Here is an 18,991-nt window from a genome sequence, read left to right on the forward strand (position 1 = left end):
ACGGTGGTGCGCGATTGGGAAGAAAGAGAGAGAGAGAGAGAGAGTGAGAGAGTCAGAAAGATGAAAAAAGAGAAACGACCGAACGCTCCAACCGTCGGATGCGGTCGTACGGTCGGTCGGTCGGCTCGGAGCGCGCGGCGCGCGGCGCGCGTCAAATCAATCGGCCGGGATTTACCGACGCGGCCGGGGTATCCTTCGAACGGGAATAACCGCGCGGAGTTGTCAAACCGGATGAGTTGGATAGATATAATAGTCGGTGCCGCACCGGCGGAGACTGCCAGAGCAGAGAGTGCAGTGACCGAAACGGCGCTCGCGGGAAGCGGGGAGCGCGCCTCGCGCTCGGAACGCTCCCTCCTCCCCGCGGGATTATTGTTAACAACCTGTCAGTTTACATATACGAGATATACCCTTATCTTTCGTAGATACACGCACGGTATGTATATATATATGGTATATATGCTCACGAGTCACGCGTCTCGTTTTAAACAACCGCAGCAGTGCGCCGGTTGAAGTAAACGAAACGCTTTTCTGTTCGTGTATTTAAACTCTGCTATTTTTGTGAAAAGTTTGCAGGACGATTTGAAAAATGTCCAACACGTTTCTGTATTTCGCTTACGGGAGCAATTTGTTCTCCAAGAGGATACGTCTATCTAATCCGACTGCAGTAATGAAAAACATCGGTTACATAAAGGTAATTGGGAAGAGAAAATAAATATATACGTGATTTTTTTAGTTATCAAAGTTTGTATGTCGATTGATAAAATACTAGTTGATTCGATGTGGATTATTGCAAACTTTGTGTACATATGGATATGTATATGTCAGTCACGTATCTGTACTTTAAAGGTAAAGAATCGTACCTCCAGTCCCTCCAGTTTTTGTCAAATTTGGAGTTAATTTTTTTTTTTTAATATACCAGGAGTTAAATTGCATAATAGTAAAGGATCTTATATGTCTATTGTTACTAGTACCTAAGATATAATTGTTTAGAAAAAGTCTTATAAAAAATCTTCATAGAAATAATAAGCTTTAAATTTTGCAGTTTTCTTTAAATTTCTATAATAATAATAGAGATATGAGTCTTTACGTCTGATAAGATACAGATATATGGAGAAGTATTTTTTAAATAATATAATTTTACTCAATAATATAATTATAATGCTGATATGCTTTAAAAATGGTAATAGGGACGAGACAAACACACACACACACACACACACACACACATATATTGCATGCATAATACTAAACCTTGAAGATAAAGTAAGAATACAAAGAACAAAGATAAGATTGTGCCTCATTTTCAAAGTTCTATACATAGGAAGATTTTTGAATATACATTCATCAAATACAAGAATCTTAAAAAACTATATACATATAGAGATATATACAGAGATATTTAACAGTAATGCAAAATGTATTTTTGGATTTGCAAATGTAAACTAGAAATTATACTAAATGTAATATTAATTATTTGTACAGTTATTATATTTATTTACAGGGTGGATGCGAAATCATAGTACAAATGAGAACAAGATTATTTCTTTTTTTTTCCGATTAACGGATTTTGCTATAAACTGCCATTTCTGTTTGTAGACATCGGCAATGATTTGTTTCCTATCAGTTGTATTTATCTTGCTTAGCTCTCAGAAAAGAATTATTTTACAATTTTGACTTACTTTGGCACGAGAAATTACCTTGTTCTCGTTTGCACTACGATTTTGCCCGCACCCTGTATAACATATATATTTTTTTATATTTTTGTACATTATATATTTTTATTATATTATAGAATTTCAGATTGGATTTTCATCGATATTCTAAACGATGGCAAGGAGCATCCGCAACAATTGTGGAAACAGAAAATTCAGTCGTGTGGGGTGTAGTCTGGGAATTGAATAAATGCAATTTAGCTACGCTAGACAATCAAGAAGGTGTTCGCGATGATATATATCATCCGATGACAGTGAATGTTGAAACTCCTGATGGCACAACTTTAACCTGTAGAGTGTACCAGCAGTGTAATAATCCAAAGGAACATATAAAGCCAGAAAATTATCCAATGGATAGGAGGCCCTCGCCATTATATCTGTACGTAATATAAAAGAAATAACAATAATTTGAACATGATTATAACTAGTTGTATCTTCAACTTTTATCTAAAAAATTTGTCTTGATTATTTTGCGCAGAAATATGATATTAAAAGGAGCCGAAGAAAATCATCTTCCCACCGACTACGTGAAATTCTTGAAAACTATCCCACATAATGGATACAAAGGAGAATATGACGTTAGGTAAGTAACAAATTGAACCATCATAGATTCTTAGAACATAAAACTTTCCTTGTATAATAAATAGTTCTGTATGGGTATAATATAATTTCTATTAATATCTTATGTATACAAAATGCCATGTGAGCTTATCTGTTATCTAATCTTCTTTCTGTTTTTCCATGGTTATGTACAATGATGCATCGCAGCCTTTCCCTGATTGGAAGTTGACTGTTACAACATTTTTATTGTACGAATACTTTTGATAATACGGATCGAGAATCACGTATTCCAATGCTGTATCTGCCGTCATTTCTTCCAACTTACATCGTGGAATCTTCATTTTAAGAAATTCTCTTTTGTTTACCTAGATATGTATGGTGTAAACATAACAAATTAAAATTCAAAAAATAAAAACAGCGATATAAAAATATTAAAAACCCCACATATAAAATTTTACGGTTGTATTCTTCATATTATTATATTTTAATGATATTGGAATATATGTCATTGGATATATACTTACATAAACGTTCATTACGAGATTGTAACCCATGTCAATATCTGGCCATTTCTGTCCAAACAGATCTTTGTTGAAGTCAACTTCTGTATTATCTATAAGATGATGCTTCGCAGAACGAAAAATAGCCCATAATTCGGAAGCAAAATGCGGAGCGAATGGAGCGAGCATTATAATTTGAACAGCTAGCGCTCGTTCGAATTCGCGACTTTTTCCCAGACACTCTAGGCTAACTTTTCGTAAGCTATAATTACAGATTCAGATTTATATATTCAATGTATATTCGAATATTATAATCAGAGTTACTAAACGTATAATATAATTATTTACCTATTTGTAAGACCTTGCATTCGAGATATTGCTACACTAAGTTGCTGCGATTCTACTATATTAAATGTCACGTTTTTAAGAAAATAATTTCGACTGTCAAACATGTGCGCATCGTCTTTGACGTATTTAGGATCGGTAGGTTTGCTTTCGAGTTCCTTTGGAGATATTTTGTCGCGTTCAGCTTTAAATCGTTTAACAAGGGTCCAAAGACGGTTCTGCCAATTGTTTATACCGATAATAGCTGCAATGTTATGTGAATAAGTATGTTATCTTTCAATAATATCACCACTTAAACAGTTGACTTTTAAGAAACTTACTGTTTTCTGACCAATTTCTAGTGGACGTTGGTGCAACATCGGCCAGTATTAATAATCTTGTCGTATCTATTCCATATTTATCCAGCAAACTGAGAGGATCAACTCCATTATGCTTCGATTTTGACATTTTTTCCCAGCGCATAGAGACAAGTTCTCCAGACTTCGTCTTGTATTGATCCCCTTTGACATTTACCTCATTTTCTGGCACGTATTTGCCAGTACTCAAAACTTGACACGTTTTACCCATTACTACCCCTTGCACAAGAAGCTGTCTAAATGGTTCTCTGCATGGTAAAAGACCTTCCGAGTGCAGGAAATGACTCATAAACCGGGCGAAGTATAAATGAAGCACGGCTAAAAGATGCAAAATTTATAAAGGATATTTTAATTCGAGATATAAATGTCGAAATACAGTAATTAAGAAAATGTTGCTATTATACCATGTTCTTTTCCACCTATGTAGAGATCCACGGGAAAAGTTTCCTTAACTTTTTCTACTGAGAACATCTCTTTTGTATTTTTGGGATCAATAAATCTTAAAAAGTACCAGCTGCTATCTACAAATGTGTCCATCGTGTCGGCTTCCCTAGTCGCCTTTCCTCCGCACTTGGGACATTTCGTCTGCAACCAATCCTTCATGTCGTGGATCGACAATCTTTTATTCGAGCCCGAGTGCGTCATTTTTGGCAATGTCACGGGAAGTTGATCGCGAGGTACAGGTTGCGCGCCACAATTTGTACAATGAATAACAGGTATGGGTGTACCCCAATACCTCTGCCTAGAGATTAACCAATCCTGCAGCCTCGAGCTCACTGGATATCCGCCTATTCCCCATTCTCTAGCTTTTTGGAATACTTCAGATATCTTTTGCCGTTGCTGTTCGTAGCTACGTATCGAATGCCGGGAAAATGGTATTCCAACTAACTCCGAGAATTTCAAATCGTCCATCGATGCGGAAGGTATACCCAAACGAGTGTCTCTCCACGGTGGGTAAACGACTTTGTCAGTGATAAAAATCGGCAATTCTTCGCCGGAAAATGGATTTATTATTTTTGCGTTTAAACCTTTTATTCCGACGTCTATTTCATACGTGTGTTCTTTACGATGTAAAATACTTTGAGGGGATACAGCGACATACTTTGCGTACTCCACAAATTCTGGCATATCGATCCATATATTTAATGTCCCTGGGAATTCTGGAATTTTGGATACTAATTTAAAATCAATATTAATGCCATTGCAATCGCCACCTATCCAGTGTTTTTGAATTTTTATAATATCTTTCCATTCCTTCAATGTTGGATCGTCTAAACCTTCCAACAATGATCTATGACATAATTAATTTATTAATTAAAATATTAATTCTTCAGAACTTTATATATGTGAAACTTTCGAACTTACTTTGCAAAAGCGGTCGTTCTAATAAACCACTGCTTCAACAATTTTTTTTCCACGACCGCACCGGACCTCCAAGATCGCTGATTTGCATCTATCTGTTCCTCCGCTAGGACAGTCTGATCGACAGGATCCCAGTTAACGTAGGCTTCCTTTTGATACGCCAAACCTTTATCGTACAACTTGAGAAACAGTTCTTGGGTCCACTTGTAATAATCCGCGTCGCAGGTTGCGAATTCTCTATCCCAATCAAAAGAATAATTCAGCATCTTTAATTGGTTGCGCATTGTCTCTATATTTTCATTTGTCCATACGGCAGGATCGATTTCTCTCTCAATAGCAGCATTTTCCGCTGGCAATCCAAAGGCGTCCCAACCCATCGGGTGAATTACATTCTTACCTAAATTTATTATAAGATTCATTATGTCTCAGGGTAAGCTCGTGCCAGATTTAACAAATAGATAAATAAATAAAATCATAGATATTGTAACTTGTTGCGAGGCCTACCTTTCAGTCTATAAAATCGAGCTACAGTGTCGCTTATTGTATAAACTCGCACATGACCCATGTGCAAGGCACCCGATGGATAAGGAAACATTGAAAGAATATAAAATTTATCCTTGGCGTTATTAACACTGGGTTTGTGAAGATTAATTTTATCACTCCAGCATTTCTCTATCGCCTTTCTCATCTCTGACGAACATATTGATGAAGTCTGAAAAAGACAATATTTCAATAAATAACGTGACACGTTCAAAGCGAGATACAACAGTTTGAGAAACTTCACTAATAAAGTTTACTATAAGGTGACTACAAAATAGCGTTAAAAACTTTTACTATATTCGCGAATATATGAACAAAATAAAACCAATCTAGGTATATTTAACATTTAAATGCCCTGCAGAAAATCAATGGAATAGACAATTAAACAAAAATACCGGCGACGTATCAGCAGTTGACAGTGAAAACGACTGGTGAAAGAAGTGATTTAATAATCTTCGTATCTTCCATCGCGACATCACTCTGACGGAACAAGGTAAGCCTTGCATTATCGTGAAAATCAGATTCTTCCCGTGTAAACAAAAAGTGAGAAGTGAGACGTGAGACACGCGCTTGTATCGCGTCCAGGCGCGCACATAACCTTTGCACTTTGCGCCACGTGCGCTGCCATTTTTCTGTACGACTGCAGATAAATTACCGTTTGTGGATTAAAGAACGATTGTTTATTTTGCCGTTTCCATAACGTTAAATATCTTCGGATATTAACGTTGCAATTATTATTCCTGAAAAACACGGCGAAAGATTTCATTTTTGCGCAATAAAGATATTTCTGCTCCGAAAAGCGCCACTTTCGTTCCGCCGGTCTCGCGCTCCTTTTCCGGTTCGTCTCGCGTCCGTGAGTTGGTGAGTGAGTGGCGTAGGATTTTAATCTGCGCGAGGTATCAGCATCGTATATTATATGTAATATGTAACAACGGGAACGCGTAATTTTCTGTATTTCCAATTGCTTTCGCCTCATATATGTAATCTTTGTAACGAAATAGTTAATTTCTATTTGTGTTTAGTTTACACCGCGAAAGAGAGGTTAGGATCCGAGTTCAATGCTGTTGAACTTTTGTTTCCTTTGGTGACACTTCGTTACAGTTTTTTCTTCAATCTCAACAATTTAATGCTTTCAGTATCCATAATTTTGCGACAAATATGGATTGTTTATACACAGTGTCTACTTAACACTGCTTATGTGAACTGTTACAGATGCTAACCTCTCGTTTTTGAAATTGGAATTACAATGAAATTCAGAAGAATTCAGAATTAAATTAGTTGTCACATGATTACTTACGAAAATATTTAATATTCAGTTGCGCGTGGTGCACATTCAATTACCAAATTTTTGATTCTGTTGCAGATATTAGGCGTCAACCATGGGTAAGGGAAATAATATGATTCCAAATGGCCATTTCCATAAGGATTGGCAGCGATACGTCAAGACCTGGTTTAACCAACCAGCGAGGAAGATCCGTCGCAAGCAAAAACGTGCCAAGAAGGCACGAGCTCTCGCCCCTAGGTACATACATCCACCAAACATTTTGCATCATATCGATAATTGATATTTCCAGATCCAACCTTAGTTTATCGAATGTATATTTAATGCTTCCATAAGCGCGCGATGAAATTTACCTCTTGTTTGCATCTTGCTTCGGTAAATATCGTTGATCGTCTTCTTTTAGGCCTGTAAACCTTTTGAGACCCATCGTGCATTGCCCGACATTCCGCTATCATACCAAGGTTCGCGCTGGTAAAGGTTTCACGCTCGCCGAACTGAAAGCTAGCAGTCTGAACAGGAGATTCGCTAAGACGATCGGAATTGCGGTCGATCCACGTCGTCGCAACAAGTCCATCGAGTCTCTGCAAACAAATGCTCAGCGCTTAAAGGAGTACAAGGCTAAACTGATCCTGTTCCCCGTAAATGAGAAGAAGGTATGACATTCAAATTGTCTTATTTCTCGTATTACATTATTTTGAGATTTTTGAAAATATATTATGAAGAAAAATACACTTTTATGTTACGTATTCGTTTTATTTTAATTTATTTTCTTAAATTTTAGCCGAAGAAGGGCGATGCAACCGAAGAGGAGAGAAAACTTGCGGTTCAGATCAAGGGAGAGCCCATGCCAATCCGACATCAAGCACCCGCCAAGGCGAAGGCACGTCCCATCACCGAAGAGGAGACCAAATTCTCGGCATACGTAACCCTTCGCAAGGCACGAGCTGACGCGCGATTAGTCGGTATCCGTGCGAAGCGCGTTAAGGATGCGTCCGAGAATCCCGACGAGGTGACTAAAGTTGCAAAGGATAAGAAAACGAAGAAGTAGTTCTCTTTATAATGACACCTTTTTTCTTTATGTATATACAAAAATAAAATTTTCCTTTGATGGAAAATAATTTTCTCCTTTTTCTGGAATACCTTGCAATCATTTTTTTATTTTTTATTTATAACAACAAATGGATGACAGAATGTTTTATCAAAATTTGTTCGGTATTTGCAGCAAGTATGAGAATTACGTTAACAATTACTAATTATATCAAGCGTGTGTTTCTCCATAATTTTTTTATGTTTTTCCATGTAAATGCAAAAGTCAGAAAGGGAAGATTCCTGCATTGCCGAGTCTCTCCACATTGCACATTATTATAATTATGCAATTTATGGCTGCGTTCCGATATTCACTGTCAGTACTGAAAATCTATAGTGTACGTTACGTAAACTATAGATTTTCAGTTCTTGCAGTGAATATCGGAAATCGGAACGCAACCTATATATGTCATGATCAACAGTTATAAAATTTTTTACAAAAATAAACAAATTATGCTAAACACTTATTCGATTCTAAATCAGAGTATGAAAAATGAAACACTATAAGTTTTAATAAATTATTTTCTGCCAAATTTTTTCATTAATCTTAATAAATGATCAGTAGAAATCCCACTTGATGTCAAATCCAATTGTTTTAAAGATTTACATGATGCGAAAAAAGATATAATGTTGTGGACGTGATTAGAATTTTTATATTGTATATTACGTAAATTTAAACATTTTAATTTAAAGAGACTATATGATCTCGTGTTATTCTTCTGAGGCGTTTATCTACTGCAAATTCGACAACAATATTCATTGCCCCGATCGACGCGCTGACCGACGACGATCTCGTTGGAAGAGCTATAGGCGGGGCATTGTGTAATGTATGTACGTACATACATACTTTCGTATGGTTTCGTCCACGGAAGTCGTCATACCATCGCGATCCGCAGAGAAAAGTCGCATGGTATAAATTGTTGGGGGACTTCAAATTGATTTCTTCCAAGCGTTGACAGGAAGAATCTCTTGAGCCGAAGTTTTTTTTCCAGGATTATCTGGATTATACATTTCGTATATGGAAATTCTGACTGATAATATGCATTCACCGGATATTATACTCGAGATAGACACATGTGGGATATATTTGCTTCATCTGAGCAAAGAAGTCGCCATTGTGATCATCCATTATACATGAATCGCTTTCAGTTTAGAATGCTGCTCAACAATTGGGGTACATACATAACTGTCGCAAGTATGGTTCAATCGTAAAGAAAAAGTGAGGATCAGCTGTCAAATTAAATTAAATTAAAATTGTGAATATCCCGATGGCAAGAATACTTGTAGTTGACGAAGAGGGTATTCTATCTTGTCTAAATGGCTGTAGGAATATACCTTGCAATTTTTTTTTTTTTTTTTTTTTTCTCTTTTCAAATTTATATCAACAAACGGATGACAGAATGTTTCATCAAAATTTGTTCGGTATTTACAGCAAGTATGAATTACGTTAACAATTTCTAATTATATCAAGCGTGTGTTCTCCATAATTTTTTGATGTTTTTCTATGTATACAAAAGTCAGATAGGGAAGATTCCTGCATTGCCGAGTCTGTTGCACATTATTATAATTATGCAATTTATATATGTCATGATCAACAGTTGTAAAATTGTTTTTAATATTTGATTTAAAAAAAAAACATATTTTTTTTAAGAGAAAAAGAAAGAGAGATTGTGTGTATATATGTTACATACTACACGACTGTCAATCATTTATCCGTCGTGCACGTGTGCTTGTTTAATGCAAATCGCCGTCTCTGCGTGTTGTGTCGCCATTGTAGCGCATCTGTCACCTCCGGTAATTATACATCGGAAGTTAGAAAGAAATTAAACGCCCGTCGGGGGGGAGGGGGGGCGAACGTTAGATTCGTCGCGGCCGTTCGACGTTCGAGCCTCGAACGGCAGCCGAACGATCGAGTAAACCGAGATTGGCTTTGTCCGGAGTGAAGACGCTCGTCGAGACGTATACGCGGTTGGCCGCGAGGTTATGACGGCGGCCGTACGGGAGATGAGGTACGACCGATGTTTCTTGACGCGAGCTGATTGCGTCGGCGATGTGAGGAATTAAGCTCGGGGACTCGGTATCTCGCTAATATGATGGAGCTGAAGGTGTGGGTGGAGGGAATTCAACGCATTGTATGCGGCGTTACCGAGACCACCACCTGTCAAGTATGTATCGTCAGGAAGTTGACGTCATTCTATTATGTATACTTCGAACATGTGTGTGTACATATTTATATACATGCACACAGCTGTTATTTTTGTTTGTAACGGCTAAAATGAAATTAATTACACCATATTGTAGAGAAAGCCTGTCACTTTTCATTAGCACATGGGAATAGCGTGCATGTGAATTTACAAAAATAAATAAATATCAAAAATTTAGTTGGTTGCACAGTTCAGTGATTGTATTTCGCAACAGCGTACTTGTTATCATCGGGAGAATCATGTTTCCAATACTTTATATCTTATAAACGCTTGTGCCTGTTTTTAAAAGCCAACTGAAGAGCCAACTGCTGATGACAGTTTGTTTGTAGGATGTGGTGTACGCGCTCGCTCACGCCACAGCTCAGACAGGTAGATTCACTTTGGTGGAGCGCTGGCGAACCAACGAGCGTCTGCTGGCTCCTTATGAGAATCCTCTCAAGGTCAGGCATATAATCCAATACAATCTACTCTCAGATATCGCAAGTTTGCAATTTATTTCGTGGTATTAATTAATTTTGAAACTTTAATAAACCAAAATGCTTATATATCAGTGCAATCGCACGTATGAGAAGTGACAAAAATTGATGACGTACGATTTATGTGGATTAGATTTTGATGAAATGGGGCGAATACTCTTCGGAAGTTCAACTGATTCTGAGACGTTCCACGCCGGAAAATAGCAAAACAAACGCATTACCGTCACGAACTTATGCAACGCGCGCAAATGGACTGCCAATATCGTTGCCGGAGCATGGAACGGGTACTGCTGGGATGCAGGACGATAGCAAAAATGTGACAACCACGCAAAGTTCAGATTTCGATGATACGCCAGGAGGATTGGAAAGGAATAGAGACACTAGAAAATCTCTCACATTTAGCGGGTTTCACGGAAGTATCACGGAAGGTAGCACAGAGGTAAGTTTACATTCTTAATTAAAAAAAAAAAAGAAAAGAAAAGAAAAGAGAAAAAGACATTACACGCATTAATGATAAACATTTCAATACAAATTATTTTGGATAACTTCTTATGAGTTTACCCATGTCTCTGTCTACATTGTGAGTTTTCCATAATTAATTTTTACATCTACGTATATAAAAAAAAATGTTATTTTAGATTCAAATGGAAAATAATGTAGCTGTAGTTCAGCCCACGCCGCAGTTGAAGAATAAAGATTTAAATGTTCGAAAAAATGTACAAAAACCAGCACAGTCACCTACGCGAGGAACCAATACCGAAAGTGAGTCGTTCTATTCAATTCATTATTTATATTAAATATTATTTATATTATTTTTAAATTATATCACGCTGATATATATATATATATATATATATATATAAAAAATCGTATTTCAAACTAACTCTCTCTCATATGCTGCAACGATTCTCGTGATGTTACTTGTTTCGTTATTAATTCGTCGCTTTTTCCCTCAGTCGCGACGCACCTGTCGCAAAAGAAAGTGCGCGAGGTCCCACCTTACAGAGAGCCTCCAGGCCCAGCTTCGCCACCTGGCTTACGCACCTTGCCACCTTACCGGGATCCACCGCCGCCGAATTTAAACAGTCCTGGAAGATCGCAGTTCGTGCACGGCAGTGGAAGTCCTCATGTGCACAAGGACGATCAACCATCTTCTAGTAATTCCATGAAGCTGAAAAGAAATCTCATCCAGGTTTTGTTGCTATATTTACACTTGATGTAATAACTTACGATTATTTGTGTGCACATTTACAATATACCCTTTATAGGAGTTTCAAGATACAAAAGTGCCTACGCAATCTGTTAATCCGCTTTCTGTCACGGCACAAAATATGGCAACTGTTGCTTATACTCAACGATACGTTGAACTTATAAGACTAGTCAATAAGCAGCGGGACACTATTAACGCTCAACAAGCTGATTTAACAAAAGTAATACATATTCTTCGACAATTTAATTAATATATTATAATTTAAAAAATACCTATTTTTTCTAAGTAATTATTTACCTGCTTAAGATTATATTTGATTAATCTATCTACAAAAATGTGCGGTAAACTATAGTAATTACTTATTTTAGTTTGATGCAGAAATATTATACTGGGAAACAAAAAATAGGGAACAAATGCATCAAATGGATTATATTTCTCAAGAAATGAATCGCATTGAGTCTACTGGTCGTATCATTGAGGAACAGGTAACGTTTATTTATTTTTTTCTTGTCTACTGACCATATATTACACGATGTTAATGTCAATTATAATTATCAATTATTGTTAATCAGCTCAAAGAATTGGCGCATGTGGAAGAAGAAAGCGAGATAGTTAGACAGCAGGAAAAAACACTGAAGTCAGAAATAACATTGCTCAGATCAAAGCTTGCCAATTGTGAAACGGAACTCCTTCAATGTAAAAATAAAATTAGGTAAGTGCAAGCAATGTCTTTCATAGAATCGTAAGAATTGTTATCTCTTAAGTACTCTTTAATACAATACGTTATATTCTAAAAGATTACATTGCGTTAAAATTGAAATATGAAAATTATAATTACAGGTTAGTTATGGAAGAACTTGCAATGGAACAACACAATATGAGCCGCGAATCAGATGAACGGCAAATTATGGAAAGAAAAATAATCAGTGAAGTGGAGCATTTGCAAAATGAGGTGGAACAAGCTAAACGCGCGACTGAATTAGCTTCGCAACATGCCGAATCTTTAAAATTAGAAGTAGTTAATCTGGAATCGGCGATTGTTGAGAAGAAATTACAAGTAGAGAGATTGGTAGCCGACATGAAGGAGGCAAATCTACAAAGTTTAGCTGTTGCATGCTCAGATGAACAAGTCAAATCTTTATTAGAAGGTTTTTATTTTTATATATCACACGTTTGTAATGTCAAGTTTGTTTTGCACATGTAACTGTTTGACAAATAAGATTTTTTAATTATTAGGTGCCCATAAACCTGGCAGTACACGTAAGATGATAGGATCACCAAGGCAATTGGAAACTGCAGTACCCACAAGTAAGAATCCACATGGTGTGTGGGTATAAACAGAGAAACCAACATACCTGATAATATTGTCTTATATGTGAGAAAGCATATCAAAGAATATACGTTAAAATATTTGTATGTTTATAATTTTTAGTAAAGTACATAAAAGTACTTAATTTATCTTCATATCTTTTATGCATTTATCTCTCAGTAATATTAATTAATATTATTATTATATGTGTCATTAATAAGTTCTTATCTTTATGCATCTTAATCTATTATCCCATTTATTCACAAAATATTTGTGAAATTATTAATCAAATTTGCAGTAAAGTATTACATAAATTATTATATGTTAAATATTCTCATATTTTTGCGAATACTTAATATATTTTACATTTATTCTTACATGATTATAAAAAAAGAAAACTATTATGCTTTTAAGTATTATATGTACTTGTTAGAGCAAATTTCTTCTTCGTGATCAAGTATAGCTTTTCAGATATATAGGTAATTCAGTTTATGTAGGAAGTAATCTAAAAATCAAAATTATTAGTACACCTTGTTAATTTTGTACTTATTATATTTATATTTTACACACACACACACACACACACACACACACACACACACACACACACACACACACACACACACACACACACACACACACACACACACACACACACACAGTTATTTTATATTTTTTACACTAAGAAATATTTTGCCATAATAGATTTAATTATAGTTTTGTACTTTTTCTTAAATAAATCACAAACGTTAATAGGGGAGTTATTATTAATGATTCATTTAATTACATAATATTTTTAATATTTTCATAAATTATTGATATATGCCGTGTTAATCGTAAAACTGTAAAGTTGTTTGAGAAATCTGCATTTGAAATTTATTAACCAGAAAAGTCATGTTTGAAATTGCAAAAGGATTTGTTTATCTGAAAAATCTTTCAAACATTCAAGGTTTGTAAATTCGTAACTTTAATATATGACGCGGGGCACATAGTATAATTTCATGTTTTAAAAATGTATAATAAAAAATGTTTTTATGCAACTCGATAATCTTGCAATTTCGCGGTTTTGGCATAGCATCAACAACATTTGTCGCAAGTATATTATTTTTTATACATAAATGTCAAATATTTTTATGACATATTGATATTTTTATTAAGGACACATTTATTTTGTATACCTGTAGTTATGCCATTTAGAGAGAATTGAAAAATATATATATATATATCTTATAGTATATGTGAACAATGTTATAATTAATAATGTTATAATTAATGTCTGCAATACATTTGAACAGCTTAACTGTGCAATAATTGATTATATGATCTTTGTCTGAAAAATAACAAAATGTATTTTATGCATTTATACGCAATTTATGCGTTCTATAATAGTATTGTCATAGAAGAACCAGTTTAATTACTGTGTAATTAAATTTTTCTGGTGAAAATAAATATATGTTGCACAATTTACGAATTGTTAGAATTAATTTCTCCCTTATTTAAGAATTTTTATTTTACGTTGCCCTCTGCTTCGAGCCGTTTTCTTTTAGTTCAACTTTACCGATTCTCCTGCTTTGTCAATTTTTGAGATTCATGAGTTTTGCGATTTAATATTCCGAATTCTCGGAATTGCAATTCTTGGACCTTCGAAATATTCTGAAAATTTTAGGAGTGTTACCTTTTTGCCAGTTATATGTATTCTCCTGTGAGATACTTCATTGACTTTCGGGATTTGAAATCCTGAATTCTTGGTTCGCAATTTGTAGAATTTTAAATACCACTTTCTCGTTAATTCTATTCCTCTGATATTTTTGAAAGTTTAAATTTTCGTGATTTTATGACTGCCGGTAATTATCGCTGGTAAAGTCACTGATATCTTTACCGACTGTGACAATTATTAGTTTTGTTTGTGAAATACACGATACTTTTTGGATCGAGTAACGTTCGACATTTGTGATAGGTTTGCAAAAGCTGATAAAATGAGTTTGTGGGTTGACAAATATCGTCCAACGACGCTTGCGAAATTGGATTACCATCTCGATCAAGCGGAGGACTTGAAAAATATGGTGAGATATTAGGTCGAAGTAATATTGGAACATTGTGTGGAGAATGAGAGGTTAGCCGGCTTTAAAAGCGCGCCTTCCAAAGAAAGACAATAACAAATGTTTTTCGAAATAGAATAATACAATAGTTGGATGAATATGAGTTTTTGGATGATATGTATTTCACGAGTTATGAAATGAAAAAATTACATTAGCTTTAAAATTTATTTTAATAAAAAATACAGATTCAAATTATATATCTTCAAAAAATTATTTTTAATATAGAAATAAAAATTTTGCTGGAACGCATTACAGAATTATATCTGATTAGATGGAAAAATATGAATTATTTTTACTTTATTTCTATTTTTAAATGAACCCCCCAGGTGCAGAAACGAGACTTTCCACATTTATTAGTACATGGACCCTCTGGCGCAGGAAAGAAAACTCGAATATTATGTATTTTAAAGGAACTTTACGGGGCTGCGGCTGAGAGATTAAAAATAGAAAACATGCAGTTTGAGGTAATTAATTTTTTTCTTGTCTCAATTAATGTTACTGTCATTTAAAAAATCTACCTTTACTGTATTACAACAGTTGGTTTTTGCACATTTATGGTCATCAGTATTCTGCAGATTAGATAGAACACATAAGACTCCAGCAAACACAGAATACACCTTTGATAGCAAATTGTCGCCAATTGCTATCAAAGGTGTATTCTGTGTTTGCTGGGACATTAATTGAAAGATTATATTTGATAATTTGCTATCCTTATATACTGCGCTTTCAGACACCGTCTAAAAAGAAATTGGAAATACTGACGATAAGCAGTAATTACCACACAGAAGTAAATCCAAGTGACGCAGGGATATACGACAGAATTGTTGTCATGGAATTAATAAAGTCGACTGCGCAAACCCATCATATAGATATAGGCCAGAAGGAGTTTAAAGGTATTTAAGAGAGAAAACGGCATTAGAACATTTTTCATTGTTATGCGTTACAAATGTTTTGTGTGACAAAAATAAAGACTATTATATAGAAAACTAAAATTACAATTTTTTATTACACAAATAGTGGTGCTGCTGTCAAACGTGGATCAACTTACGAGGGATGCGCAGCACGCGCTTCGCAGGACAATGGAGAAGTACATCAGTACGTGCCGACTGATTCTTTGCGCGAATTCAACGTCGCGAGTTTTGCCCGCGATTCGATCGCGATGCGTGCGAATCCGAGTCCCCGCGCCAACTGCCTCCGAGATCAAAAGCATTTTACACTCGATTTGCAAACGCGAAGGACTCACTCTAACCGATGAGTTAGCCAATCGGCTGGTTGAGGCTAGCAATAGAAATCTTCGACGAGCAATACTGATGCTCGAGGCTTGCAAAGTCGAGCAGTAAGTAACACGAAATAAATATATAGAGATATATGTGAAAAATTCACTGATTTTTAAATCGTCAAGCTTTTTTCTTCATAGCTTTAAAGAGTCTTGTTTTGGTTTTCAGATATCCATTTACTGCCGATCAAAAGGTAGCAGAACCGGATTGGCAAGTGTACATACGAAATACAGCCAGTATGATGGTCTCTGAACAGTCCCCCAAAGTGCTTCTGGATGTACGCAACAGATTTTACGATCTGTTAACGCGCGCTATACCGAGCGATCTAATCTTCAGAGGATTGTTGCAAGAATGCGTAAAAAATTGTGACGATCAGTTGAAACGAGAAATTATCGATGTCGCGTCGGAGTATCAGCATAGAATGATACGTGGTTCAAAACCAATATTTCATTTGGAAGCTTTTGCCGCGCGGTTTATGGCGATTTACAAGAAATACATCGAATCATCCTTGGACGGTTTTATATAAAACTGTCTGTACTTCTACGATCTATTTGTAAAATAAATATTTTTTATATCTTTGATAAAACGGTCACAATACAGCAAACTCTTAATCTAAGTATTCTTTATTAATTATTTAAAGTATATAGTTTTTTTGTGTAATTATTTCTGTATAATTTCACAGGTTTTCATCTCGCTTTCTGTATGTTGTGATTGTCCTAAAAAATTCCCGTTTTTTAGTCCCTTATTTAGTATTATTTCTTCGTTTGTGCCTTAAGACTTATACTATCTTTTTATAAAAATAAACAAATTATGCTAACCACTTATTCGATTCTAAATCGGAGTATGAAAAATCGAACACATATAAGGTCTAATAAATTATTTTATTCTGTAATTGAGTCATTAATTCAATGCAGTTATAATATGATAAAACTAATTTTAAAGAATTGTTTCCTGAAGAATGTACGTCACTTACATCGCTGCAAGTGCAAGTGCGGAGATTGCTGCCAGGGCAGATACCACATATCCAGTGCTATACACTTTCTTGATCGATAGAAACATTCCCAAATCCCAAGCCTGCAAATTCATAAGAACACACATGACAATTTATTGATATAGCGTTAAAATGTAAAATGCTAATGAGATTATCGTGCCAACTCCTGAACAATAATGGAATGTAAGTTAAATATAATAATTGTCGATTTACATTGCCATTTTTAAATTAATATAATAAGAATTAGACAACCATACACACAATTGTTTTCAACTTTGTCTTCAACTTTGGCATGGACGACATATTCCCATAGACAAATATCCTCTATAAATTTGAACTAATTCTCATCATATTGATTTGAGCAACCATCCTTCTTAAAATAAGACCACATTTATCATATAATTATATAATATTGCAGTCACATACCAAATGACGTATTCCATTGAACAAGTGATAAGTAGCAGGCAGAGCAAGTAACATTTTGCCAGCGAACAGTACAGGCAAAGGCAAGCACAAATTATCCACTGTTTCTATAAAGCAGGGGACACCGCCAGGTATAAACAACGTGCCTGAAACATAAGATTTACAGATTCAACAATATCCAACTTGGGCATACTCGCATTACGTACACATTAGATAAACTAAACTGAATATATATAAAAAATTAGGATTATATATCTTACCTAAACCAAGGAACATTGCGTAACTGGCGAGCATAATACCAGTAGTGCGATGCGTTATTGAGAGCACCGTCGTTAACTGAATTTGATAGATGGTCATGTGCGGCGATAACGGTCTCTTCAGACGCATGTTCTTCTCATCGTGGGATTCGCATGTCGCGCTCGAAAGTAACGGTTTCGAAACCGTGGAGCTGAGAGGGCTGAAACAAGCATACGCTTTGTCAACGTCTTATTGCGACTTGCGAGACACAATCAATGGAAAATAAAGTGACAAGATTCATATGATAAACATGAGTATTCAAACTAAAGCTACGCGAGTAAATAGCGTTCCGTTTAATCCACACGTGATAATCTTGTGACTACTTTCGTAAAAAATAAATAGAAATTATATTCTTTATACTCTGACAGTTATGTAAATAAGAGGTTATGCATTATGTAAGGACTTACCTGCATGTGTATATGCTTCGGAAATGTCGAAAATCGACGTTACGCCGGCAGAGAAGTCTAAAAGAAAACATCGTTTTTCGTTTCAATCGAACAAGCAACATGTTTCAAAATAAAAAGCAAATTTACGGCATACCTAGCGTAGACCAGCGCCATATTTTTGTTGACGTTTGCAAATTGGCAAATATACGCTGCACTTTCGGCGGTTGATAAGCAAGTGTGTCAAATCGCGGATAGCGGATACGATTTTTATAAATTATTGCAACGAGATTGATGCACAGGAACTTTAACGCAGCAATAACGCAATGTCTCTTTAAACGTCATAAATAATTTCAGATGACGTGAACAGACTTGACAGTGGAAAATTGTCAACCAAGTTCAAGTCTTGTTTGACGTCGAAAAAGAGATAAAAAACTGATAATTAAGCAAATCGGCACGATCTTATACTCGGACTAGATTTCTTGATTTAAATTTTAATTATTTACTTACAAAAATCTTTGTATCACATATATCTTAAAAAAATATTTTTAAATTTTTATATGTATTTATTTATTTAT

General features: G+C 35.3%; 6 protein-coding genes across 7 annotated transcripts; 4 read left to right on the forward strand and 2 right to left on the reverse strand.

Moving 5' to 3' along the window:
* The first annotated feature begins 155 nt into the window (after positions 1–155).
* LOC143903261 (gamma-glutamylcyclotransferase) lies at positions 156–3,420 on the forward strand. The gene is made up of 5 exons (XM_077416720.1): positions 156–433; positions 567–691; positions 1,793–2,091; positions 2,191–2,295; positions 2,481–3,420. Exons 2-5 carry the CDS (start codon positions 587–589, stop codon positions 2,500–2,502), a joined length of 531 nt encoding a protein of 176 aa, XP_077272846.1. The 5' UTR covers positions 156–433; positions 567–586; the 3' UTR covers positions 2,503–3,420.
* On the reverse strand, positions 2,371–6,004 carry Leurs-m (Leucyl-tRNA synthetase, mitochondrial). Its single transcript, XM_077416717.1, has 8 exons — positions 5,772–6,004; positions 5,341–5,548; positions 4,840–5,233; positions 3,879–4,765; positions 3,439–3,792; positions 3,122–3,362; positions 2,798–3,035; positions 2,371–2,638 (listed from the first exon to the last, which is right to left on the reverse strand). The coding sequence occupies exons 1-8, from the start codon at positions 5,880–5,882 to the stop codon at positions 2,432–2,434; spliced, it is 2,640 nt and encodes an 879-aa protein (XP_077272843.1). The 5' UTR covers positions 5,883–6,004; the 3' UTR covers positions 2,371–2,431.
* A 106-nt stretch (positions 6,005–6,110) lies between these two features.
* On the forward strand, positions 6,111–7,776 carry Rpl13 (ribosomal protein L13). Of its 2 annotated transcripts, none has more exons than XM_077416719.1 (4): positions 6,111–6,237; positions 6,740–6,898; positions 7,062–7,311; positions 7,440–7,776. In XM_077416719.1, the coding sequence occupies exons 2-4, from the start codon at positions 6,756–6,758 to the stop codon at positions 7,704–7,706; spliced, it is 660 nt and encodes a 219-aa protein (XP_077272845.1). In that variant the 5' UTR covers positions 6,111–6,237; positions 6,740–6,755; the 3' UTR covers positions 7,707–7,776. The 2 variants fall into 2 exon arrangements, with proteins under 2 accessions (XP_077272845.1, XP_077272844.1); XM_077416718.1 differs by having other exon boundaries at positions 6,187–6,272.
* Positions 7,777–9,560: 1,784 nt separating this feature from the next.
* Rassf8 (ras association domain-containing protein 8) lies at positions 9,561–14,410 on the forward strand. Its single transcript, XM_077416725.1, has 10 exons — positions 9,561–9,909; positions 10,278–10,388; positions 10,558–10,863; positions 11,063–11,186; positions 11,381–11,616; positions 11,693–11,854; positions 12,003–12,119; positions 12,207–12,346; positions 12,475–12,782; positions 12,871–14,410. Exons 1-10 carry the CDS (start codon positions 9,835–9,837, stop codon positions 12,969–12,971), a joined length of 1,680 nt encoding a protein of 559 aa, XP_077272851.1. The 5' UTR covers positions 9,561–9,834; the 3' UTR covers positions 12,972–14,410.
* Positions 14,411–14,834: 424 nt separating this feature from the next.
* Rfc38 (replication factor C subunit RfC38) lies at positions 14,835–17,357 on the forward strand. The gene is made up of 5 exons (XM_077416728.1): positions 14,835–15,006; positions 15,369–15,506; positions 15,773–15,935; positions 16,060–16,378; positions 16,488–17,357. Exons 1-5 carry the CDS (start codon positions 14,920–14,922, stop codon positions 16,843–16,845), a joined length of 1,065 nt encoding a protein of 354 aa, XP_077272854.1. The 5' UTR covers positions 14,835–14,919; the 3' UTR covers positions 16,846–17,357.
* Positions 16,868–18,706, reverse strand: LOC143903268 (succinate dehydrogenase cytochrome b560 subunit, mitochondrial). Its single transcript, XM_077416729.1, has 6 exons — positions 18,571–18,706; positions 18,438–18,494; positions 17,994–18,190; positions 17,737–17,879; positions 17,293–17,393; positions 16,868–17,035 (listed from the first exon to the last, which is right to left on the reverse strand). The coding sequence occupies exons 1-6, from the start codon at positions 18,588–18,590 to the stop codon at positions 16,996–16,998; spliced, it is 558 nt and encodes a 185-aa protein (XP_077272855.1). The 5' UTR covers positions 18,591–18,706; the 3' UTR covers positions 16,868–16,995.
* Between the last annotated feature and the right edge of the window lie 285 nt (positions 18,707–18,991).

This window comes from Temnothorax americanus, unplaced genomic scaffold (genome assembly GCF_048541705.1).
Source record: "Temnothorax americanus isolate GAGA-0224 unplaced genomic scaffold, ASM4854170v1 Scaffold45, whole genome shotgun sequence".
Taxonomy (NCBI): Eukaryota; Metazoa; Arthropoda; class Insecta; order Hymenoptera; family Formicidae; genus Temnothorax; species Temnothorax americanus.

Coding starts and splice junctions, on each gene's coding strand:
- Rfc38 (XM_077416728.1), top strand. CDS start 14,920: ATGAGTTTGTGGGTTGACAAATATCGTCCAACGACGCTTGCGAAATTG. Junction 15,507..15,772: donor TAGAAAACATGCAGTTTGAG/GTAATTAATTTT, acceptor CTGCGCTTTCAG/ACACCGTCTAAAAAGAAATT. Junction 16,379..16,487: donor GAGGCTTGCAAAGTCGAGCA/GTAAGTAACACG, acceptor TTTGGTTTTCAG/ATATCCATTTACTGCCGATC.
- Leurs-m (XM_077416717.1), bottom strand. CDS start 5,882: ATGCAAGGCTTACCTTGTTCCGTCAGAGTGATGTCGCGATGGAAGATA. Junction 3,036..3,121: donor ATGCAAGGTCTTACAAATAG/GTAAATAATTAT, acceptor CTGTAATTATAG/CTTACGAAAAGTTAGCCTAG. Junction 2,639..2,797: donor ATCTCGTAATGAACGTTTAT/GTAAGTATATAT, acceptor ATACATATCTAG/GTAAACAAAAGAGAATTTCT.
- LOC143903261 (XM_077416720.1), top strand. CDS start 587: ATGTCCAACACGTTTCTGTATTTCGCTTACGGGAGCAATTTGTTCTCC. Junction 2,092..2,190: donor AGGCCCTCGCCATTATATCT/GTACGTAATATA, acceptor TATTTTGCGCAG/AAATATGATATTAAAAGGAG. Junction 2,296..2,480: donor AAAGGAGAATATGACGTTAG/GTAAGTAACAAA, acceptor GATGCATCGCAG/CCTTTCCCTGATTGGAAGTT.
- Rpl13 (XM_077416719.1), top strand. CDS start 6,756: ATGGGTAAGGGAAATAATATGATTCCAAATGGCCATTTCCATAAGGAT. Junction 6,899..7,061: donor GCACGAGCTCTCGCCCCTAG/GTACATACATCC, acceptor GTCTTCTTTTAG/GCCTGTAAACCTTTTGAGAC. Junction 7,312..7,439: donor TCCCCGTAAATGAGAAGAAG/GTATGACATTCA, acceptor CTTAAATTTTAG/CCGAAGAAGGGCGATGCAAC.
- Rassf8 (XM_077416725.1), top strand. CDS start 9,835: ATGATGGAGCTGAAGGTGTGGGTGGAGGGAATTCAACGCATTGTATGC. Junction 9,910..10,277: donor CCGAGACCACCACCTGTCAA/GTATGTATCGTC, acceptor GTTTGTTTGTAG/GATGTGGTGTACGCGCTCGC. Junction 10,864..11,062: donor TCACGGAAGGTAGCACAGAG/GTAAGTTTACAT, acceptor ATGTTATTTTAG/ATTCAAATGGAAAATAATGT.
- LOC143903268 (XM_077416729.1), bottom strand. CDS start 18,590: ATGGCGCTGGTCTACGCTAG. Junction 18,495..18,570: donor ATGGCGCTGGTCTACGCTAG/GTATGCCGTAAA, acceptor GTTTTCTTTTAG/ACTTCTCTGCCGGCGTAACG. Junction 17,394..17,736: donor TCAATGGAATACGTCATTTG/GTATGTGACTGC, acceptor ATGAATTTGCAG/GCTTGGGATTTGGGAATGTT.